The 16,740-nt window shown below is 37.9% G+C and overlaps 2 protein-coding genes, 1 long non-coding RNA gene and 2 pseudogenes across 13 annotated transcripts in view; 2 read left to right on the top strand and 3 right to left on the bottom strand.

Moving 5' to 3' along the window:
- LOC149050895 (G protein-coupled receptor GRL101-like) overlaps positions 1–16,740 on the bottom strand; it is a 227,358-nt pseudogene that overhangs the window by 83,297 nt on the left and 127,321 nt on the right. The window lies entirely within an intron of this gene.
- Positions 1–16,740, top strand: part of LOC149050902 (uncharacterized) — a 182,267-nt gene that overhangs the window by 17,961 nt on the left and 147,566 nt on the right. The gene's annotated exons all lie outside the window — the stretch shown is intronic.
- On the top strand, positions 351–2,771 carry LOC149050904 (uncharacterized). Of its 6 annotated transcripts, XR_016184133.1 has the most exons (6): positions 351–894; positions 990–1,141; positions 1,454–1,562; positions 1,712–1,779; positions 1,947–1,988; positions 2,265–2,771. It is a non-coding gene; the product is annotated as an uncharacterized LOC149050904 (long non-coding RNA). The 6 variants fall into 6 exon arrangements; XR_016184134.1 differs by lacking the exon at positions 1,712–1,779 and having other exon boundaries at positions 1,454–1,634; XR_016184135.1 differs by lacking the exon at positions 1,712–1,779.
- LOC149050905 (uncharacterized) lies at positions 13,178–14,669 on the bottom strand. The gene has a single exon (XM_089197951.1). It carries the CDS (start codon positions 14,035–14,037, stop codon positions 13,330–13,332), a length of 708 nt encoding a protein of 235 aa, XP_089054077.1. The 5' UTR covers positions 14,038–14,669; the 3' UTR covers positions 13,178–13,329.
- Positions 14,420–16,475, bottom strand: LOC149050906 (uncharacterized; annotated as a pseudogene).

Consider the following 16,740-nt stretch of genomic DNA (forward strand, 5'->3'; position numbering starts at 1 on the left):
TTTCATTACATGACAGGTAAATATGTCCTGATCGTGCGGTTTTATACAACCCCTAGCAGACTTTTATACCGTCCGTTTGTGAAATCTAGGCTCCACTATGTAAAATCACACATATACAAGAACTATATTTTCTTTACAGCTTCAATCAATTTATTTTATTCTTCTTCTTTTCTTCAATCGATCGACCGGTGACAATTTTTATTATATGAAAAGTACGTATATATTCGCTCGTCGTCCTGGTCATTTGAACATAATATACCTGAAATTCCTTACTTAACAAATGAACATCAGGAAAAACATACAGCTGGTATTTATAAAATGTCAAATGTTCTGGAAATGCATAGAATTGCACTGTAAAATGAAAAGAGCCAAATTGACCCCAAAAGCCAAATTGGCCCCAATTTCTCGAGGGCCACTTTGGCCCATCAAGGTTCGTTTAGGACTATTTGAGCCAAAACGGGCAGGACAAGTACCATTTCGACCCCTCCAAAATCTGAATTGGCCCCTATGAATTCTACTTTGGAACTTTTTCTCAATTTGGCCCTTCCAAGAGCCAAGTAGGATTGACCAATTTGGCCCCAACGAGGTGCAATTTTTGAAAAAAAAAAGAAAATATGAAAATGATTTTCTTTTTTCGACCATATTTCGTTCCCTATACTATTCCTTATAAAGTGTTCAAATTTTCAACGGTTCCTCTCGTAACTGAACACCGAGTCACACAACGAATTAATCGTTGGCTTTTTCTCGAGACGTGAGCGTGAGCTGGCTGTGATGGCATTAGTCGAACCTAGACCACGTGCGTCGGAAACAATAATGAATTATAGCAGCGAATTCGTCACTGAAGAGGCTGTTTCTTGGCTACAGTCGCATGGAATGAGACTTAAGAAAGGAAAGGTAGGCAAAAGAAATTTCTTAACAACGTATTTTACTGCAACTTTACATTCACAAACTTGACCGCTCCATTGTTCGTATCTTATCTTAGCTTGCAGAAAAAGACGGTTGCGATGGCCAAGATCTCCTTGCGATCGCCCAAGATGCAGACGTACCAAGGCACTACATCCCTATTATAAAAGAGCGTCTAAAGCTCAAGAAATTGATTGCAATGAACGCTGAACCTCGAGATGACACGAGTTCTTCGTCGGTACGATAATTAATTTTCCCACCAGAGAATTTGACGCATGAATGGTTCGCCTCTTCTCCCGAGTCTTGTTGAGTCTCAGCGGTTTCGCATCTAAAGTCACGTGATCAAATTTTGGCGCCGAGAGATAGAGACGGTTACAGTTCGAATACTGCATTTGCACAAGATGGATTTAACTTATTTCAAGATTCTCTGATTTTAGGATCTCTCACTCTGAATTCTTAATCTTTTTCTTGAAAAGATGAACTGATATTTTTATGTCTATGTCTTTGTTTGTATCCACTTAAGCTGATTTTTTGGCTCTCACTCTTTCAGCGTGCAGAATCAAGTCCTTCGAGTAAGACGGTTCAAACGTCGATTGATGATTCAGAAAACATCAGCGATTATGAAAATTTAGAGGTGACATTGGCACCGAAAGAAATGGGTAAATCAATATTATAAATCGCTCAAGGATCTCTGTTTTACGGACGAGGCGACAGAACTGAGCACTGTCTAAGTAAGTTCTTGTATATTAAACTTAGCAGGATGGTGAAGAGTACATATCGATTACTTTCTTTCGATTATATCCTAAAGGAAAACACACAAGGTGCCAGTTGGTCAGTTAAAGATGACAAATCTCGGGGATTGCACCTACAAAAATGGCGAGATTTGCTTTATTTTTATTCAAATATATTAGATATGTATTTACTTGCACCATACATAAAACAAAGTAAACCCAATTTTTAAATCTGGTAAATTAAAAAATTAGTGCATTGATAGGATGTTATCAGACAGTTTAATTTTTTTGAAAACAAATATTTACCTACAGGTTCCTCCTGAATGGCTTTCGAAATTCCAACTACCATCGAGGGTAAGAAACTTTTCTTTGTTTTGTTTTTTAAGTCTACAAGCAATCCTTATTTATTCATGAATACTGAACTAAAACTGAAGTGCATAGATGTATGATTTCTTTTCTTGATAAGTACATATACAGTTTGGTGAAAATACATCATTGATGATCACCATTATTGTGTTTTTACTTCTTATGCACAGTTTGCTTACAAATATTTTGCAACTTTGTGGTTGCAAAAATTTACTGTTCTCCGACAACAAATTAATTTGCTCATTTGTTTGTTTTTTTGTACAGTTCTCTGCCTCAGTAGAGTTGGATACCCAGAAGGGATATCTCATCAGCAGCCTAAAGTACTCTGAGCAACAGTGGATTGCAAAAAAAAAATTATTGCAGAGTATCCTTGTATGGTTAGCAGGATACTAGACTAAGTTGACTTGGAAACTGAATGGATTGGTATGGTCTAAAAATCTATTGCTTCACCTCTTCTGCTTGCAGTGAAGAGAGACAATTTTGTGGTGCTGAATCTCTTGCCTTAAAATAAAAAGCTGCAAAATAATCACTCTCACCTTTTAAGTTCATGACCTTTGTTCTTGTGTGTTTGTCATCACATGCATTTAATGAAGTTGTGACCATTTTGGAGGTACAAGTCCAAAAAACTGCTACTTTGGTACTAAGATGAACAGCTAAAATTTCTGAGCCCATTTGCCAATGAAGTCCAGATACAAAGGTTCAAGTACTTTGGGGTTGTATTAATTTTGCCTTTTTGTTTAAAATATTCCTTTATATATTATATATATTTTTTTAAATATTCCTGTTGTCAAACCAGTAGATAAATATTGGACATAGAATAGCTGATTTTTTTCAGATATTTTGGGAGTAATACATTAGTTTTTCAAGTCTTGAATGGTAGACAAATTACACACATTGAGCTAAACTTCCACTTCCATTTCTGGTGTTTTAGCTTATAGTTTTAGAAAAACAAAAAATATATATATATATATGTAAATGTGGGGGTAGAGTCTACCTTGGCATAAAGTGCTCAATGCTGTGGTAGTAGAGCTAAGTATACATAAGTTAAAGAATTAAAGAGGACACATCAATTCTCTGTGACTCTGAATTTCGCACCTAAGTGCTTGTCAGACAGAACTTTTCTGTCTGACAAGCACTTAGGCACAAAACTCAGTCACAGAGAATTGATGCGTCCTCTTTAATTCTTTAACTTAAGTGTTTATATATATATATTCTTTTTTTCTGGCTACAGGCACTTTTTGCACTTTGGCTTGATTTTAATGTGGTTGTAAAACTTGTTTTTATTGCATAGAGTAGCTGATGTTGATTCAGCAATCAGAGATTATGTCCAGCACAAATTTTAATTGTTGGAGATCTTCAATACATCAATCACCTGAATATAGTCACAGAGGGAAGTGTAATTTGTCACTTCTCACAAGAAAAGATTCTTAATTCTCTCATTGGGTTACTTGGCATATTTATATTTTCTTACAATCGGTCAAAGGCAATTTTGACTTTTTTTAGAGCAAGCATTGCTTGAAATTGGGCACAGGCAGACTCTTGTCACTGTTTCCTCTATTTTCAATGACTTGGCAAATGCCTGCGGTAGTACTTGCTGATAGTTTATATTTTGATAATATCTAGAGTAGTAATATGAGTGCATGTATTCTCACATCCACTGGAAGAATACTCTTTGCTGCTCTAAGGCTCTTTGTTTTTCATGTGCACAAATCAAACAAGGTCTATATTCTTGTGCAGGAACTGGACCATTTGTTGCCTCTGTCTTACTTTGATAATTTTCTGTACTTTAAATCAGTCTTAATTATAAGCTGCTTTACATTACCACATTTGCTAAGTCATTGAAAAGGGAAGCTTTACTCACAAGTGTCTCTTGGGTGTAATTTCTTGCAATGCTTGCACTGTTAAGAAGTATACTGATTTAGGGAAGAGATCTAGTTTAGAAAATGGTTGAATTAATGTTAAATATGTATGTATGTTATATTCTTTCACATGATGTTTCAAAGTTTGTCTGTTTTATACCACAATTAAGATTCTTACTAACTGTAAAATCAGGTAGCATAAAAGGTTTTTACATAAACAATATCTAGAAGCTAATAAATGAGTGTTTGAAAGATAAAGTATGTGGTGTATTTTCATTATTGGAATGTAAGGGGGAAAATCAGCATGGAGAGGAAAGAGCCCTCTACTTCTGAAGTGGCCCACATTGGAGCTGAATTGGCTCTTTTTAAAGGGGCCATTTTTGAGAGGGCTGAAATTTTGGGGGCTGTTTTGGCCACTATAAATTTCAAAGTGGCCCCTGTATTTTTCAAATTCACCCTTCACATGGTCCAATTTGGCCCCTACAACGGGGTCAATTCAGCCCCAAAATTGGTGCCAAAAACAGCCCCATTTCAATGGGGCTGAATTGACCCTAAGCGAGTGCCAAACTGGACTCACTCGTTTTGGCCCCATTTTTGGGGCCAAATCAACTCTTCTAATTTACAGTGTGGGAATTTGTATCTCCAGATTAACAGAATGGCTTGAAGAGGTGGTGTCGTCTTATTCGAAATTTGAATCCATTGGCAGAACCAATTTTTCAACTACGGAGACGATTTCCACGATCGGAGTTTTCAACTATCTGCTCGCTAAAATCCCCCGACTCCTCGAAATACTTTTAAAGTTCTGCCACATTGACAGCGTTGAAATCGGTTCTTATTTTGTTTACGCTTCTTGCTACATTCTTCGCATCTACTTTGGCGGTAGTGAAATAACAACTTGCTTGATAAATAATCAAACATATTACACAACAAAGAAATCAATTTTGTGTATAGAGAAGCTTCACGACAGTGGAAATTATCTACAACAAAATGTCGAAGTCCTTACACGGGTCGTGGGTAGCTGACCCAATGTCCGAGCTTTCGCGGTTTGTTTACAACAAAAGTGACGTGACATTACACTAAATCGAACGCCGAAAAGGTAAATTCCCCGTTTTGAGGACATTTTCCCACAACTGAATGGTGCAAATTATTTTGTGGTAGCTGATGCGATATCTGGTTTCACCAACATACTTTAGATCACTAATGAAGCTTAGCCACAATCTCTCATACTCCTTTTGGCTGGTACTGGTGGCGACTTCTGCCCTAGCGAGTCTCTAGCGAAACGAGGAATATCAAACGAGACAGCAATAAGCCCTGGCAGGAATAAAAGGTCTCTGTAACATTGCGGATCGTGTTCTTAAATATGAATGTGGAATAGCATAGGAGGGGGCCGAGAAAGATTATGATGAGAATCTTCGCAATTTCCTGCTGCGAATGCAACAAGTGGAACTCGAGCTCAACCCAGCCAGGTAGAAGTTTAAAACCCCAAAAGTGATTTTTACGGGATTCCAGCTCAACTTCAAGGTATCAGCCCAGCCCTAACCATAGCAGAAGCAATTTTCAGTATGCCGAATGCTGACTTTTCTGGCAAAGTTTTGTCCAAACTTGAGTGATGTGGTCAAGGCTTTAAGAAAATTCACCTACAAAGACGTTCCCTTCCAGTGGACTGACTCACATCGCAAAGCTTTTGTTGAGTCCAAGAAGCTTATCGCTCAGGCCCTGTTTTGTGTCATTTCAGTCCTCAGTTGCCTATACTACTTCAAGTGGATGTGTCTAGTGTTGGCGTTAGTGGAGGGTTCTGGAAAAATGTGAACTCGTCGCAATAGGAAAAAAAACTGTCTGATAAAAAGCGGAAGTGGTGCAAGCTAATATTTCAAGTCTCTCTACTATATTTTGTACTGCTTAGGTCGGGTACAAAACATGATTATATACGCCGAAAAGAAAATGGGCGGAAGAAAAGCTTTCCCAGGCAAAAGACAACAGAGCAATGTGTCCTTGTATTAAAGAAATTTTTCCAAAGCCCATTCCAAGTAAATGTTACATGAGTGTAGATGCGCGATGGAAACATGCAACAAAGGGTTTCGGAGAAGTTTTCGTTTGTTTCCGCTGACGTCAAGATATTACGTCACCGGAAACACATATTGCTTTCAACTGAATACTGGCGGAAACATGTAGAAAAGTGATCCGGTTACGCTGTTTCGGCAGCGACGGAAACAGCAGTAAACGTCATGATCCTCTCTACGCAAGCACGTGTTAGCTGTTACGATTCCGTAATAGAAACAAAGGTTTCAGCAACTAAGAATTAAGAAACCCAACAAAGTCCAGTAACCCGCTGATACTCGTTAAGTATTTACGGATAAATGTAGATCCAATCGTCTCAGTAAACACATTTAATGAGTTGTAGTTGACTGATTTCGTGTAATTTACACGCATTTTACACTCACACTTGCAAATGCGTGTAGTGACACGCAGTTTGCGTGTTGCGCGCGTGTATCCTTTTAACTGCATGCATTTTAAACTAATTATTTAGTCATGGAGCTTGTAAAGCACGCTAAACGTGTAAACTTGCGATCGCATTCTACTCGAATATGGAATTAAAAGAAGGGTATAAGCCAGAGTTAAAAGAGGGTACTACTAACTCTATTTAAACCGAGCTGTTTTTTTTAAGGATAAAATTAAATCGGTCTCCCTAGAGAAAAAGAATCAAACCACTAAGAGGGCTTATTTAGAGACAAGGTAGAATAAGTTCTCACACAAATGCAAGATGGCTACACTTATCGGCTTTCCATAAATTAAAGTTCTAAAGGATACGTATCGTTGCTATACAGTACGTTAAAGACATCTCTGATCTCTCACTTTTTTGCTTCATTAGCTTCCAAAATAACCTGGCGACTTTGGCGGGTAAAACGAAAACTGAGAACGCAGATCACAGTTCCATAGGGCAATTTCACCTACATGGGCTTTGGTTTTTCTTTAGCGTTTGGACAACGTTCACGCAATCAATCAAATCCTACTCAAGGTGTTGGCTTACATTCTTTGGTGTATCGATCGTTTTCAAATTCATCGGAATCTGAATTCTGATCTTTACCCTCGGAAATAATCAGGCTCTAGGTTCTGGATGCAATCCAAATACCAACAATAAAAATAAAGCGATATCTAGGTCAGCATTTAGCCTTCAGAACTGGCGTGATTTTTTGGGTTTTCAAGCGAACGGAGGCAAGCGCGAGTCGGGCGCGAAGTGCAAGTTTTTCCTTTTGTTACTTGCGTGGAAGTATCTAAAGCAAAAGTTAATATCCTTTCAAGTTAAGGTAGATCGATATAAAAATGAGCTTCCTGACTTACAGATACTGTAGCTTCACTAATGGAGTAAATAAATCACCAGGCAACTTCTTAATCTTGTTTCTGCCTAGCGACCTACAAAATAAGTGTTTTCTCAGGAAACTGGTTTCTCAAGATTTGATAAATAATTACATCTTAAACAAAAAATACGGCAACCTTAACCTTATTCCGGAAATAAATTAGCCTCAAGACTGACGACAACCGGTGTGAGTACAATTTCACTCACATTCGGTGATTGACAAAATTATGTGCAAGTGGTGTTTGAACACGAATAGAGACGAATACATTCTTTAAGTATCAAACATGAACTTATGCTTTGATTTTTTTATAATTCGGCCAACTCAGTATTGCTATTGTAGACTCCAGGTGGTATCTTCTCCAGTTGGTTGTCTTCCAAATCCCATATAATAAAAATGTAGCAAAATACCATTGAGGTTTAGCGTAAAATAATTCTTATAGCGTATCCGACGAGAAACTAAACCGCTTATATATTTGACTGCGAGTTAGAAGAGGTTGTAAAAACCTAGGTGATTTTTAAAATGCTCACTGTTTAGGCTACCTCAAAACAATTTTAAAACTAATATAATGATAATTCTAACATCACACGTTTAAACTCTTGCTGCAGTAATGCAACTCCATTCCTTTGCTCGATACATCAGCTCTTCAATATTAAGTTCGTTTGGTTTTATGGTTGTGTGAAAATGTTTTCTTTCTCTTTCCTTTTTTAAATTTTATGTTTTTTTTTTAATTTTTATTTTTCTATAGTTAATAATTTGTGTCGAGGTTCTGAATTAAGTAGAGATCCCTGAAGTAGTGTGTGTGATGTTCGATTGTTTTTACTCTTGTTGTGATTATTGGTTGGTTGTCGCTTTTCCCTCAGGAGAAGCGAGGGGATTTTATTTTCCCGCCTTATATGGCCGATGTCTTTCTGTGCTGAAAATATCTACCTGGGTGTTTTATTCAAACTTCGGGAGATATTTGGACTCTTTGTACACGTACATTTATAGAATTATAGTCTGGCATTCTTAATTTCGAGTACTGAAAAAATGGAAGTAACTGCATACCACTGAAACGGGAAATCCGGCGACATACCACATTGTGCGATTTGTAGCTCTAATTAACTATTATGCAGTGAATTTTCCTACTGAAAAGCATTTTTAGTACGTTGACCCAAATAGTACTCCCTGCCCTTAAATTTGTTAAGTTCTTCAAGCCATCAAACCTGGTTATTGTTGTAAAGATCTACACTTAAATAGTAAAGTTAAAAGAGTGCTACGGTTTCTTTATGTCCAACACTGTCATTCTCAAATTATCCCTGACCTGGTTTTTTTTCTCTTCCTCTCTTAATAACAAGGTCCCTTTTCAACTTAAAGAAATTTGCATACAAATTTTTTAAATGGCGAGAGGCAAGTTTTCAACGTCAGAGGTTTTTTGACACCCTTGTCATGAAGAAATAACTATTTCTTCAATTCCACGTAGGCCCATTGGTAATTTTTTATCATTATTATTATTTTCTTTTTAGCGTTAAAAGTTTAACTCGAAGTCAAACTCAAATTATAACTTGGACTCGGAAACCAAACGACAAAAAGAGGAAGACTTGGGAATGTGCAAAAAGTCTCTCAACAGAAAGGTGTTTCAACAGAAATAGAAATGAAAACATTCTCTACGCATAAACCTGGAATTGTGATTTCATTTTTTTGCAATTCGGCCAATTCGGTATTGCTAGTGTTGACACCTCTGGCTGGATGTCTCACAAGTCCCACAGAAATAGAATGTAGCATAAATTCATTGAGGTTGGGTATTTAAGCAATCAAAAAAATTATTTTTAATTGTATCGATGAGCGACTAAAACGTTTATTTTTCTACGAATTAGAGATCGGTCAAGGTTATCCAAAACTAGGTACAATTTTTAAAAGCTTACCATTCAGGCTTCCGCGACTTAATTTTGAAATTTATTAAAGATTAGATGACTACCACATGTTAAGTACTCAACGACGCCAAATAGAAAAATAGAGCGATAATTTAGGTTATCATTCAACGTCTTGCTGTGCTGTTTATGTTGTTGTTATAGATATAGTTTTCTCGTTGTTTTCCCATTGGAGAGGCGAGAGGATTCTGTTTTCCTCCTTGTATGGCTGATCTTTTTCTGTCCTGGAAATGTCTGTCAGAGTTTTTCGATTGCAAACTTTGAAAAGATATTTAAACACTTAGTACATTTAGAGAATTGTGGTTTGGCACGCTTAGTCTGATATTAAAAGTATACTGAGTAACTGCAAGTGGCGCATACCAATGAAACGGGAAGCCTGGCGACTCACAATACTGTGCGATTTAATTAATAATTGTGATGGGGGGAGCACTTTACAATTTTGATTTGCTTTTACTTCAAAAACTCCATTCTATGATCATTAAATTCAAAACTTCAAGTGAACTCGTGGCAATCGGAAGAAACTGGTGTAAACATGTAAACGATGAGGAGCTGATCATTGTGTTCGCTGGGGTAGAATCCCTTCTTAATTTCCCGTCCGTTGACTTATCAGAGTTCAGATCCACGAGAAGATGTTCCACTGACCCCTAACCATTTTTTGCAGGGCCAAATGGGGGGACAGTTCGTGCCTCACTCCGTTGAAACCACTCCTTTGCCTCCGCGTCAACGATGGCGAAAGCTCCGGGGCATTATTTCACGACTGTGGAGGAGATGGCTCAAGGAATGTATTCCTGCCCTTAACAGCCGACCGAAGTGGACTTCAGAATTCCGAGACCTAAAAGTTGGAGATGTAGTTCTTGTGATTCAGCCCTATACTCCAAGAGGACGTTGGCCGTTAGAACGAATTGCCGAAGTGTATCCTGGACGTGATGGCCACACCCGTGTTGCTAAAGTTGCGTGTGGCGTCAAAACTGTCGTGAGACGAATTAATAAACTGATTCCACTTGGAATCAATTTTTAATTCCTTATTTAGGAACACACTAGGACTACCTCCCAGTGTTGGGAGGGGGAAAATGCTAAGAAGATAGTACGGGAATGGCGTGTCGTGCGGTTAGCGCGCGCGCGCTGAGACATTTAAATTTTACCAGTTCGTACGCAAGTTACGCGTACGATTTCTCGCGTGTGTGTTTTTCAGTTTTAGTCGCATTTTTTTTCAGTTTTACCGTCTTTTAACCGATTAAACGTGCCTGCTTTTTAAGGAGATTTTCGTAATCGCTTCCGAACAATCATTAAATTCAAAACTTCAAGTGAACTCGTGGCAATCGGAAGAAACTGTTTGAAGAAAAGCGGAAGCAGTGCAAGTTAAGATGGCTGGTACCAGTTTTCATCTTTTTGATGGTCTGTTGCTTTGAAAGAATATAACAAAAAAACTAACCAAGGCCAGTTGAACACTTTTACAGGATTGAAGTATATAACCATTGGTTATCCAAAAATAGGTGTTATTTCGTCACCAGCAGTTTCCATGGCAACACTTTCATAGGATTATTCAGCTTCAGACGCCTATTTTAGCTTGTGGCTCAAATAATTTGAAAACTCACTCGGCGACCCCGTGATTTTTCTTAGTGACCGCTTTTGGCGCTTGAAACGGAAAATGCACAAAGACTTTAAAAAAATTATATGGAGCGGAATTTTTGAGAATTTAGAAAAAGGCAATTTTCACGCATCGCAAATGTCTTTCCGTAGAATTTCCTAATTTTTTTCTGATGATTCCTTCCAATGTTATTATTATATTGGAACATTAAAAAGAAGGGGTCACCGGACATTTTTTTCATGCAAAAGCTTTCGTGAGTCTAGCAATTCCCACGCACGTTCTCGCGCATTTAAAAATCCGGATGCCATTATATCGACAGTTGTTCATGATCTGTTACGGCTACCGCTGACAATTGCGTGTGATCGCGCGAGCTCCTACTGCATCCGATCTGATGTTCAGAAACGTTTACTGCTCAGAAAGTCATTCAGCAGTCGTTAAAGACAGCCTTTCGAGCCCACCTTGAAAGATATACTTCCAGCTTCTGACTATATTAGCCATATTTTTACTGAAAAACAACGAGCGAAAGTTTGAAATGGAAAACACGCGTTGGTTGGCGCTTCGATCGGAATGTTCGTTTAGAGATTGTGAGTCTTCTATTAGGTAAAACATTATGCCTGAGATTTTTCGGGCATCTCTCCTTATTCTTCGTTGCTGATTTCTTCGAAGTGTCTAACGATGGCGGCCAATATCCTCTTCGTCGGTGTGACTCGTGTTGTCTTCGCCGATGAAGTTGTTGGTGGCTTAGACAATATGGCGGCTAGTCCTCTTCTAACAAGCGACTAAATACAGGAATGGCTCCGACCTGTAATTGGATGATAAAAATAGTAAAAGTTAATAAGTTATATCTTAACTTTTTGCTCGTGAGTATTGTTAACCGCGTGTCTCAAAGCGGAACAATGAAATATCAATGCGAGTGAAAACACCGATCTGTAAAAAAAGAAATGATTACTTACGTAGCGAAGCGAAGGCAGCCTTTCTTATTCAGCGAGGTCGTTCAGCGATATTCCAGCGATGAAAAAGTCATCGGCTAACAATCTCCGCTGACAAAACTCATTTGGTCAGTTCAGGCGGACGACCAGAGACTGGAGCCATTCCTGTATTTCACCGCTGACAGGAATAGCTCCGACTCAAACGTTTATTATTTTTTTTTCAATAAATTTTTAGTAATTTTTAAAACAAAAATTTTAAAAATTTAAAACTAAAGTGGTGAGCAGTGCTGTACGAACAGTAGTTGTAAAACTTCTTTATTCTCTGACGCGTTTCGTCTAACTCTCGTAACTTCTTCGGGGAGTTTTACGAGGTAACACTAAACGCGTATCGTTATAAACCATTGTTAGCAGCTATGACCAGTGACCATAAGGGCTTACCTGGACCTACGAGCAGGAATAGGCAAAGTTGTGAAAATTTGAAAATTTCTTTTGAAAATTTATTAGGCAAGATGAGAAATATTTTTTGGGAGCCGTGGTTTTAGCTGAAAATTTTAAAATTTGAAAAATTGAAGAGGTTTTTTACAGATGATGCCTGGAAAGCAGTTGGCAAATTAGGTTAGGATGGCTCGTACAGAAAATGTAGTTTATGGTCCACTCATTCTTTCTTAAATTTAAGTGGTATAAATACCTTGTCTAAAACAGTAGTGTGATACGATAACTAATGAGATATACTCGTTCCAATACTATGTCATGTGATGAACAGCCTTCATTAATTTTGGAACATGTTTTATAAAATCATTTTACTCTTTCTTGTTATAGCCAAAAACTGTTCGAAGATTGGTTGTGCTATCACTGCAAACAGTCAAGGTACTTCGATATGATTCAGTGCGAGGGCTACTGCCACTGGTTTAACTGGTAAGACACTTTTTTTTTTTTTGTTTTTCCTTTTTTAGGTCTAGTGGAGTTGTTAGAAATTACCAAACAAAATTAATCCGCGACTTTCTTCCTTTGGGTGTTGTGCAAAAATAGATCAAGAATCCGATGAATGGTTTGTCCTTCATGTGAACAATTACCTAGAAAATCCGTTTCCGCGAAAAAAATTCCCTCGATTGCGGGCAAACCATACTTTTCCAGTAGAGCATACTGTAAATTAAAAACATCGATGGCAGCGTCACGCAACCTTGCGTGATCTTTCAAACATGGTATGCACTTGCTGCATTATTTTAAAACTTAGAAACTACATGGCCCTGTAGAAATAAAAGAGGGCTTCATTTGCAAGCACTGTAGACTTCAACATAAGAAGAAACTAATAAATAGCTCTTTCACTTTTTATCTGTATATAAATTATTTAGCCAGAACCAAAAAATTAATATACGCATGAGTTGGAGCCATTCCTGTCAGCGGTGAAATGCAGGAATGGCTCCAGTCTCTGGTCGTCCGCCTAGACAGTCTAAATTAGTTTTGTCAGCGGAAATTGGCAGCGGATGACTTTTTTATCGCCGGAATACGACCTAGCTGAAGAAGATAGACTCTGCCTTATCTTCGTTATGTAAGTAGCCATTTCTTGTTTGACACGTCGGTGTTTTCGCATCGATATTTCATTGTTCCGCTTCGGTACACGCGGTTAACAATACTCACGTGCAAGGAGTTAAGATATAACTTATGAACTTTTACTATTTTTATCATCCAATCACAGGTCGGAGCCATTCCTGTATTTAGTCGCTTGTCCTCTTCTACCAAACCTTGTGAACAGTTTGCGAAGGTCATCGTAAGAGAGATCACTGTCAGCGATGTTTTGTGCCATTGATCTTTTAATTGGTCCGGTGTCGGTTACGTTGAACAAGTTGTCACTGAATGTTAGAAGAAGTTCGTGGCGTTGATCTAGGTAGAGCATGTTTGCCACTGCGTGGGGAGCACTGATGATACTGGAATTCTCAACGATGTTTTTCCTGGAGAGGCTTAATGACGATCCAAAAAGAATTTTTCTCAGCGCCCTGGCATTTTCTAAAGCATCATGGGCGTCAAATTGTTCCTTGAACAAATGGTTATAAAAGTTGCTTTGGTTTGGTTTGCAGTATCCACTAGAATCGAGCTCAAGTGCTTTATGTTTGTTTTTAATCAGTTTTTTAATCAGATGTAGACTATCCGCAAAGTAGACATTCATGTCAGTAATGCCATCCTTGAAGTTTTCCTCACTATTTATTAGGAGAGTAGGGACATCGAACGTTGCCCAATTATGACCAATTAAAACAGTTATTTGATTTTCATGTCGCTCAGAAGACTTGACTTTAGTTATAAGAGTCAGGAAGTCACCAAGTGCTTCCTCTATGGTTATACTTTCGACAGGAATGTTTCCTTGGCACAATGTCCTTACTCCTTTTATGGTCTTTATGGTCATGCCATTGACAAGGTAGGCACTGTAACTTATGTTGCTTTTGGGAGAATGTAAATGGAGAATTCATGTTTCCCATTTCCACTTACAGCAGACAGTTTGCACATCTCAGCTAGCTTCCCTGTGCAAGTCGTTTATGTGTCAAAGATAACGAATTGATATTTCTGTTTTGAATCATATTGTAAGTGCACAATCTTTGGCCTTATAGTGTAGGGTGGTGTTATTTCTTCATTTATCCTTTTAGCTCAGTGAGTGATATTTCTGTAGGTATTTCAAATACATTTTTTGATACTGTTTGATGATTTGTTGGGTCCAAATTTAGACCTGCTGAAGACTCATAGGTGACCCCTTCACTGACTTCCCTCCTGAGTGTTTGCGAGGTTTTTTGTTAAGATAACTGGTTACGCCTTCTCTTGAATTTCTTTTTTTCTTTTTTTTGTTTGTCATAAAAAACCTTCTTGTCCATTGCTTCAGCATCTCTTTCATAGACAGAACCAAGCTCAATATTAAGAATCTCTAATGTTTTTCCAATGTAGTTGTATCCAATATTGGTTTGTGCCACCCCACATGCTACTCAAAAATCATTACTTTCACTGCCTCCATAAAAATGAGTTTTGGAGTTCTAAGAACAAATGGTGCTATTAAGACTTTCATTTCTCTGTGAATTAGCACGTGGGGTCAGTTTGTTCACTACAATGTCAGTAGAATATTGGTCCAGAATGTCACTTAAGGCTATTTTTAGGGAATCTCCAAAGAGATCTTTGCCATTTGGCAAGTCTGTATGTTTGTAGGCAACAGGATTTTGCTTGAAACCACACCATGAAACATTACAACAAGTATGCTCCCCAAAGGCATGGGGAATAATGTTTTTGAGACCTTGCTTTAAAGATTAAGGATATCCCACATTTGGCTGACACAAAAACTGAAGCACTCAGTGATGTAATTTATAACCTTTGAACTGAGAATTGAGCAATTCAATCCTTTGAAGCAGTCTCTTAAGATTGTATAATCTGGTATTGAGGGATTTCTTGGCATGACCAACATCGGACCATTTCTCAACACCATAAGGGACTTTGTTCTTTATGTCTGCAAGGGTTGTTGAGTCATCATCCCCTACATAAATAGAAAATTTGACTCCAGATTGAGGAGCTTTTCTCCACAGTTCACAGGCAACTTCTCTTTCCATTAATTTTGATGACCATAGTCATTATTTCAACAATCATGCTTTTTTTCTTTCCCAGTTAATTTGTTATGGCTACATACTCGACACATCTTGCATCTTGTGGAATAACTCACAACTTTTCCAGCAGCGAGACACATGGCAGCCCCATGACCAGTTGCAGAGTTGTGTCCCCTTCCCCTTTTTTGCCAACCCATATCATAGGAGACAGCTACTCCAGGGCGATGGTCTGCAGACAGACCAGAAGATTTCTCGCCAATTTTTTTGTTTTTCTAAATTTAATTTAAATTTACAGCTGTCTGTAGCAACCTTCTCTAGGGCATTTCCAACTTCTCTTTCCCTTCTTTTAAACAGGTTAATATTCGTTGTTGGTACATTCTAGAGAGTAAATAGGTGGGTATTCCCCATGCCAGCATGGAGGGATCCCAATACTGCCCTTGTGTTGATATCGTTAACAAGAGGACCACGGCTTCCAGCTCTGTGTTCAGCAGAGGATTTTACTTCATTTACGTGACTACAGAAGCTGCATTTAATGCTGAAGATACTACTGAGAGCACTTTGTTTTTCTTCCATAATGTTTGTAAGGGATAATGGACCTGTGGGTGCAATAAATGGCCTAGTGATCAAAGTCATTTATTTATGCATAGAAGCAAATAGTTTGAGGAAAGCAAACAATTTAAGAAAGTGGAAGTTCAAGATGACAGGAGGTTAGATATTGTACTCTGAAATTTGACCAGCAAGAAAAGTCATATTTGAGCCTGTCTAAATGCCCATACTCAATAGCTAAAAAAAGTTTCCTGCACTGTGTTAAACAATACTAGTAATATTTTAAAATATTTTATTTTACCTAAAAATTATTTTACCCACCTTACATAACAATACCAGAGACAAACATTTTAATATACTCATATGAGATTTATAAAAAGATCTATTATTTTTACCGACTTATTTTGTTTTGTGTGTCTTTTTTTTTTCTTTTTGAGAAAAATATTTCTGAAGGCTCCTACGGGAACTTACCTCTTTTGCAGCTTGAGCAAGATTTCAACTCATTTCGAAGAACTGGAAGTTCAATCAGTCTTGTACCACAAATATCAACCTCATATTTAGTGTGCTGTAATGATAAAAATTTTTGCTTAGCTATTTGATTTCGAGTATTTGATTATCAAGAATAAAAAGAAGAAAGGGAAAGAAGAAAACGTAACAAATCTCAGTCGAACCAGCCAAAATGCAACAGCGATGTAACACAACTTACCTGTTGTGACATCGTTTTATTTTCCTTGGAGGTTCGCAGTCTTTCTCTTCTTCTGGCAGATTTTCTTTCACTTGAGTTCTCTCTTTTTTTGCTGTCACGAGATTTCGTATCGATTGGATTTTTCGTTTCGATGCGAAGCAGCCTTTATGTCGCCGAGAGTCGCCTTCTTTATTTTCGTTTCTGTCTCCTGCATACGCAGTGGCCGTTGAATACATCAAATACACTCTGGTGGGCAAACTTCTTACAAAATAAGACAAAAATGCGTAGACCGTAGAAA

The sequence above is a fragment of the Pocillopora damicornis genome, chromosome 2 (genome assembly GCF_964200805.1).
Source record: "Pocillopora damicornis chromosome 2, jaPocDami1.2, whole genome shotgun sequence".
NCBI classification, from domain to species: domain Eukaryota; kingdom Metazoa; phylum Cnidaria; class Anthozoa; order Scleractinia; family Pocilloporidae; genus Pocillopora; species Pocillopora damicornis.

Bases quoted from the DNA above. Each gene is read 5' to 3' on its own strand.
- LOC149050905 (XM_089197951.1), bottom strand. From the start codon at position 14,037: ATGACCATAAAGACCATAAAAGGAGTAAGGACATTGTGCCAAGGAAAC.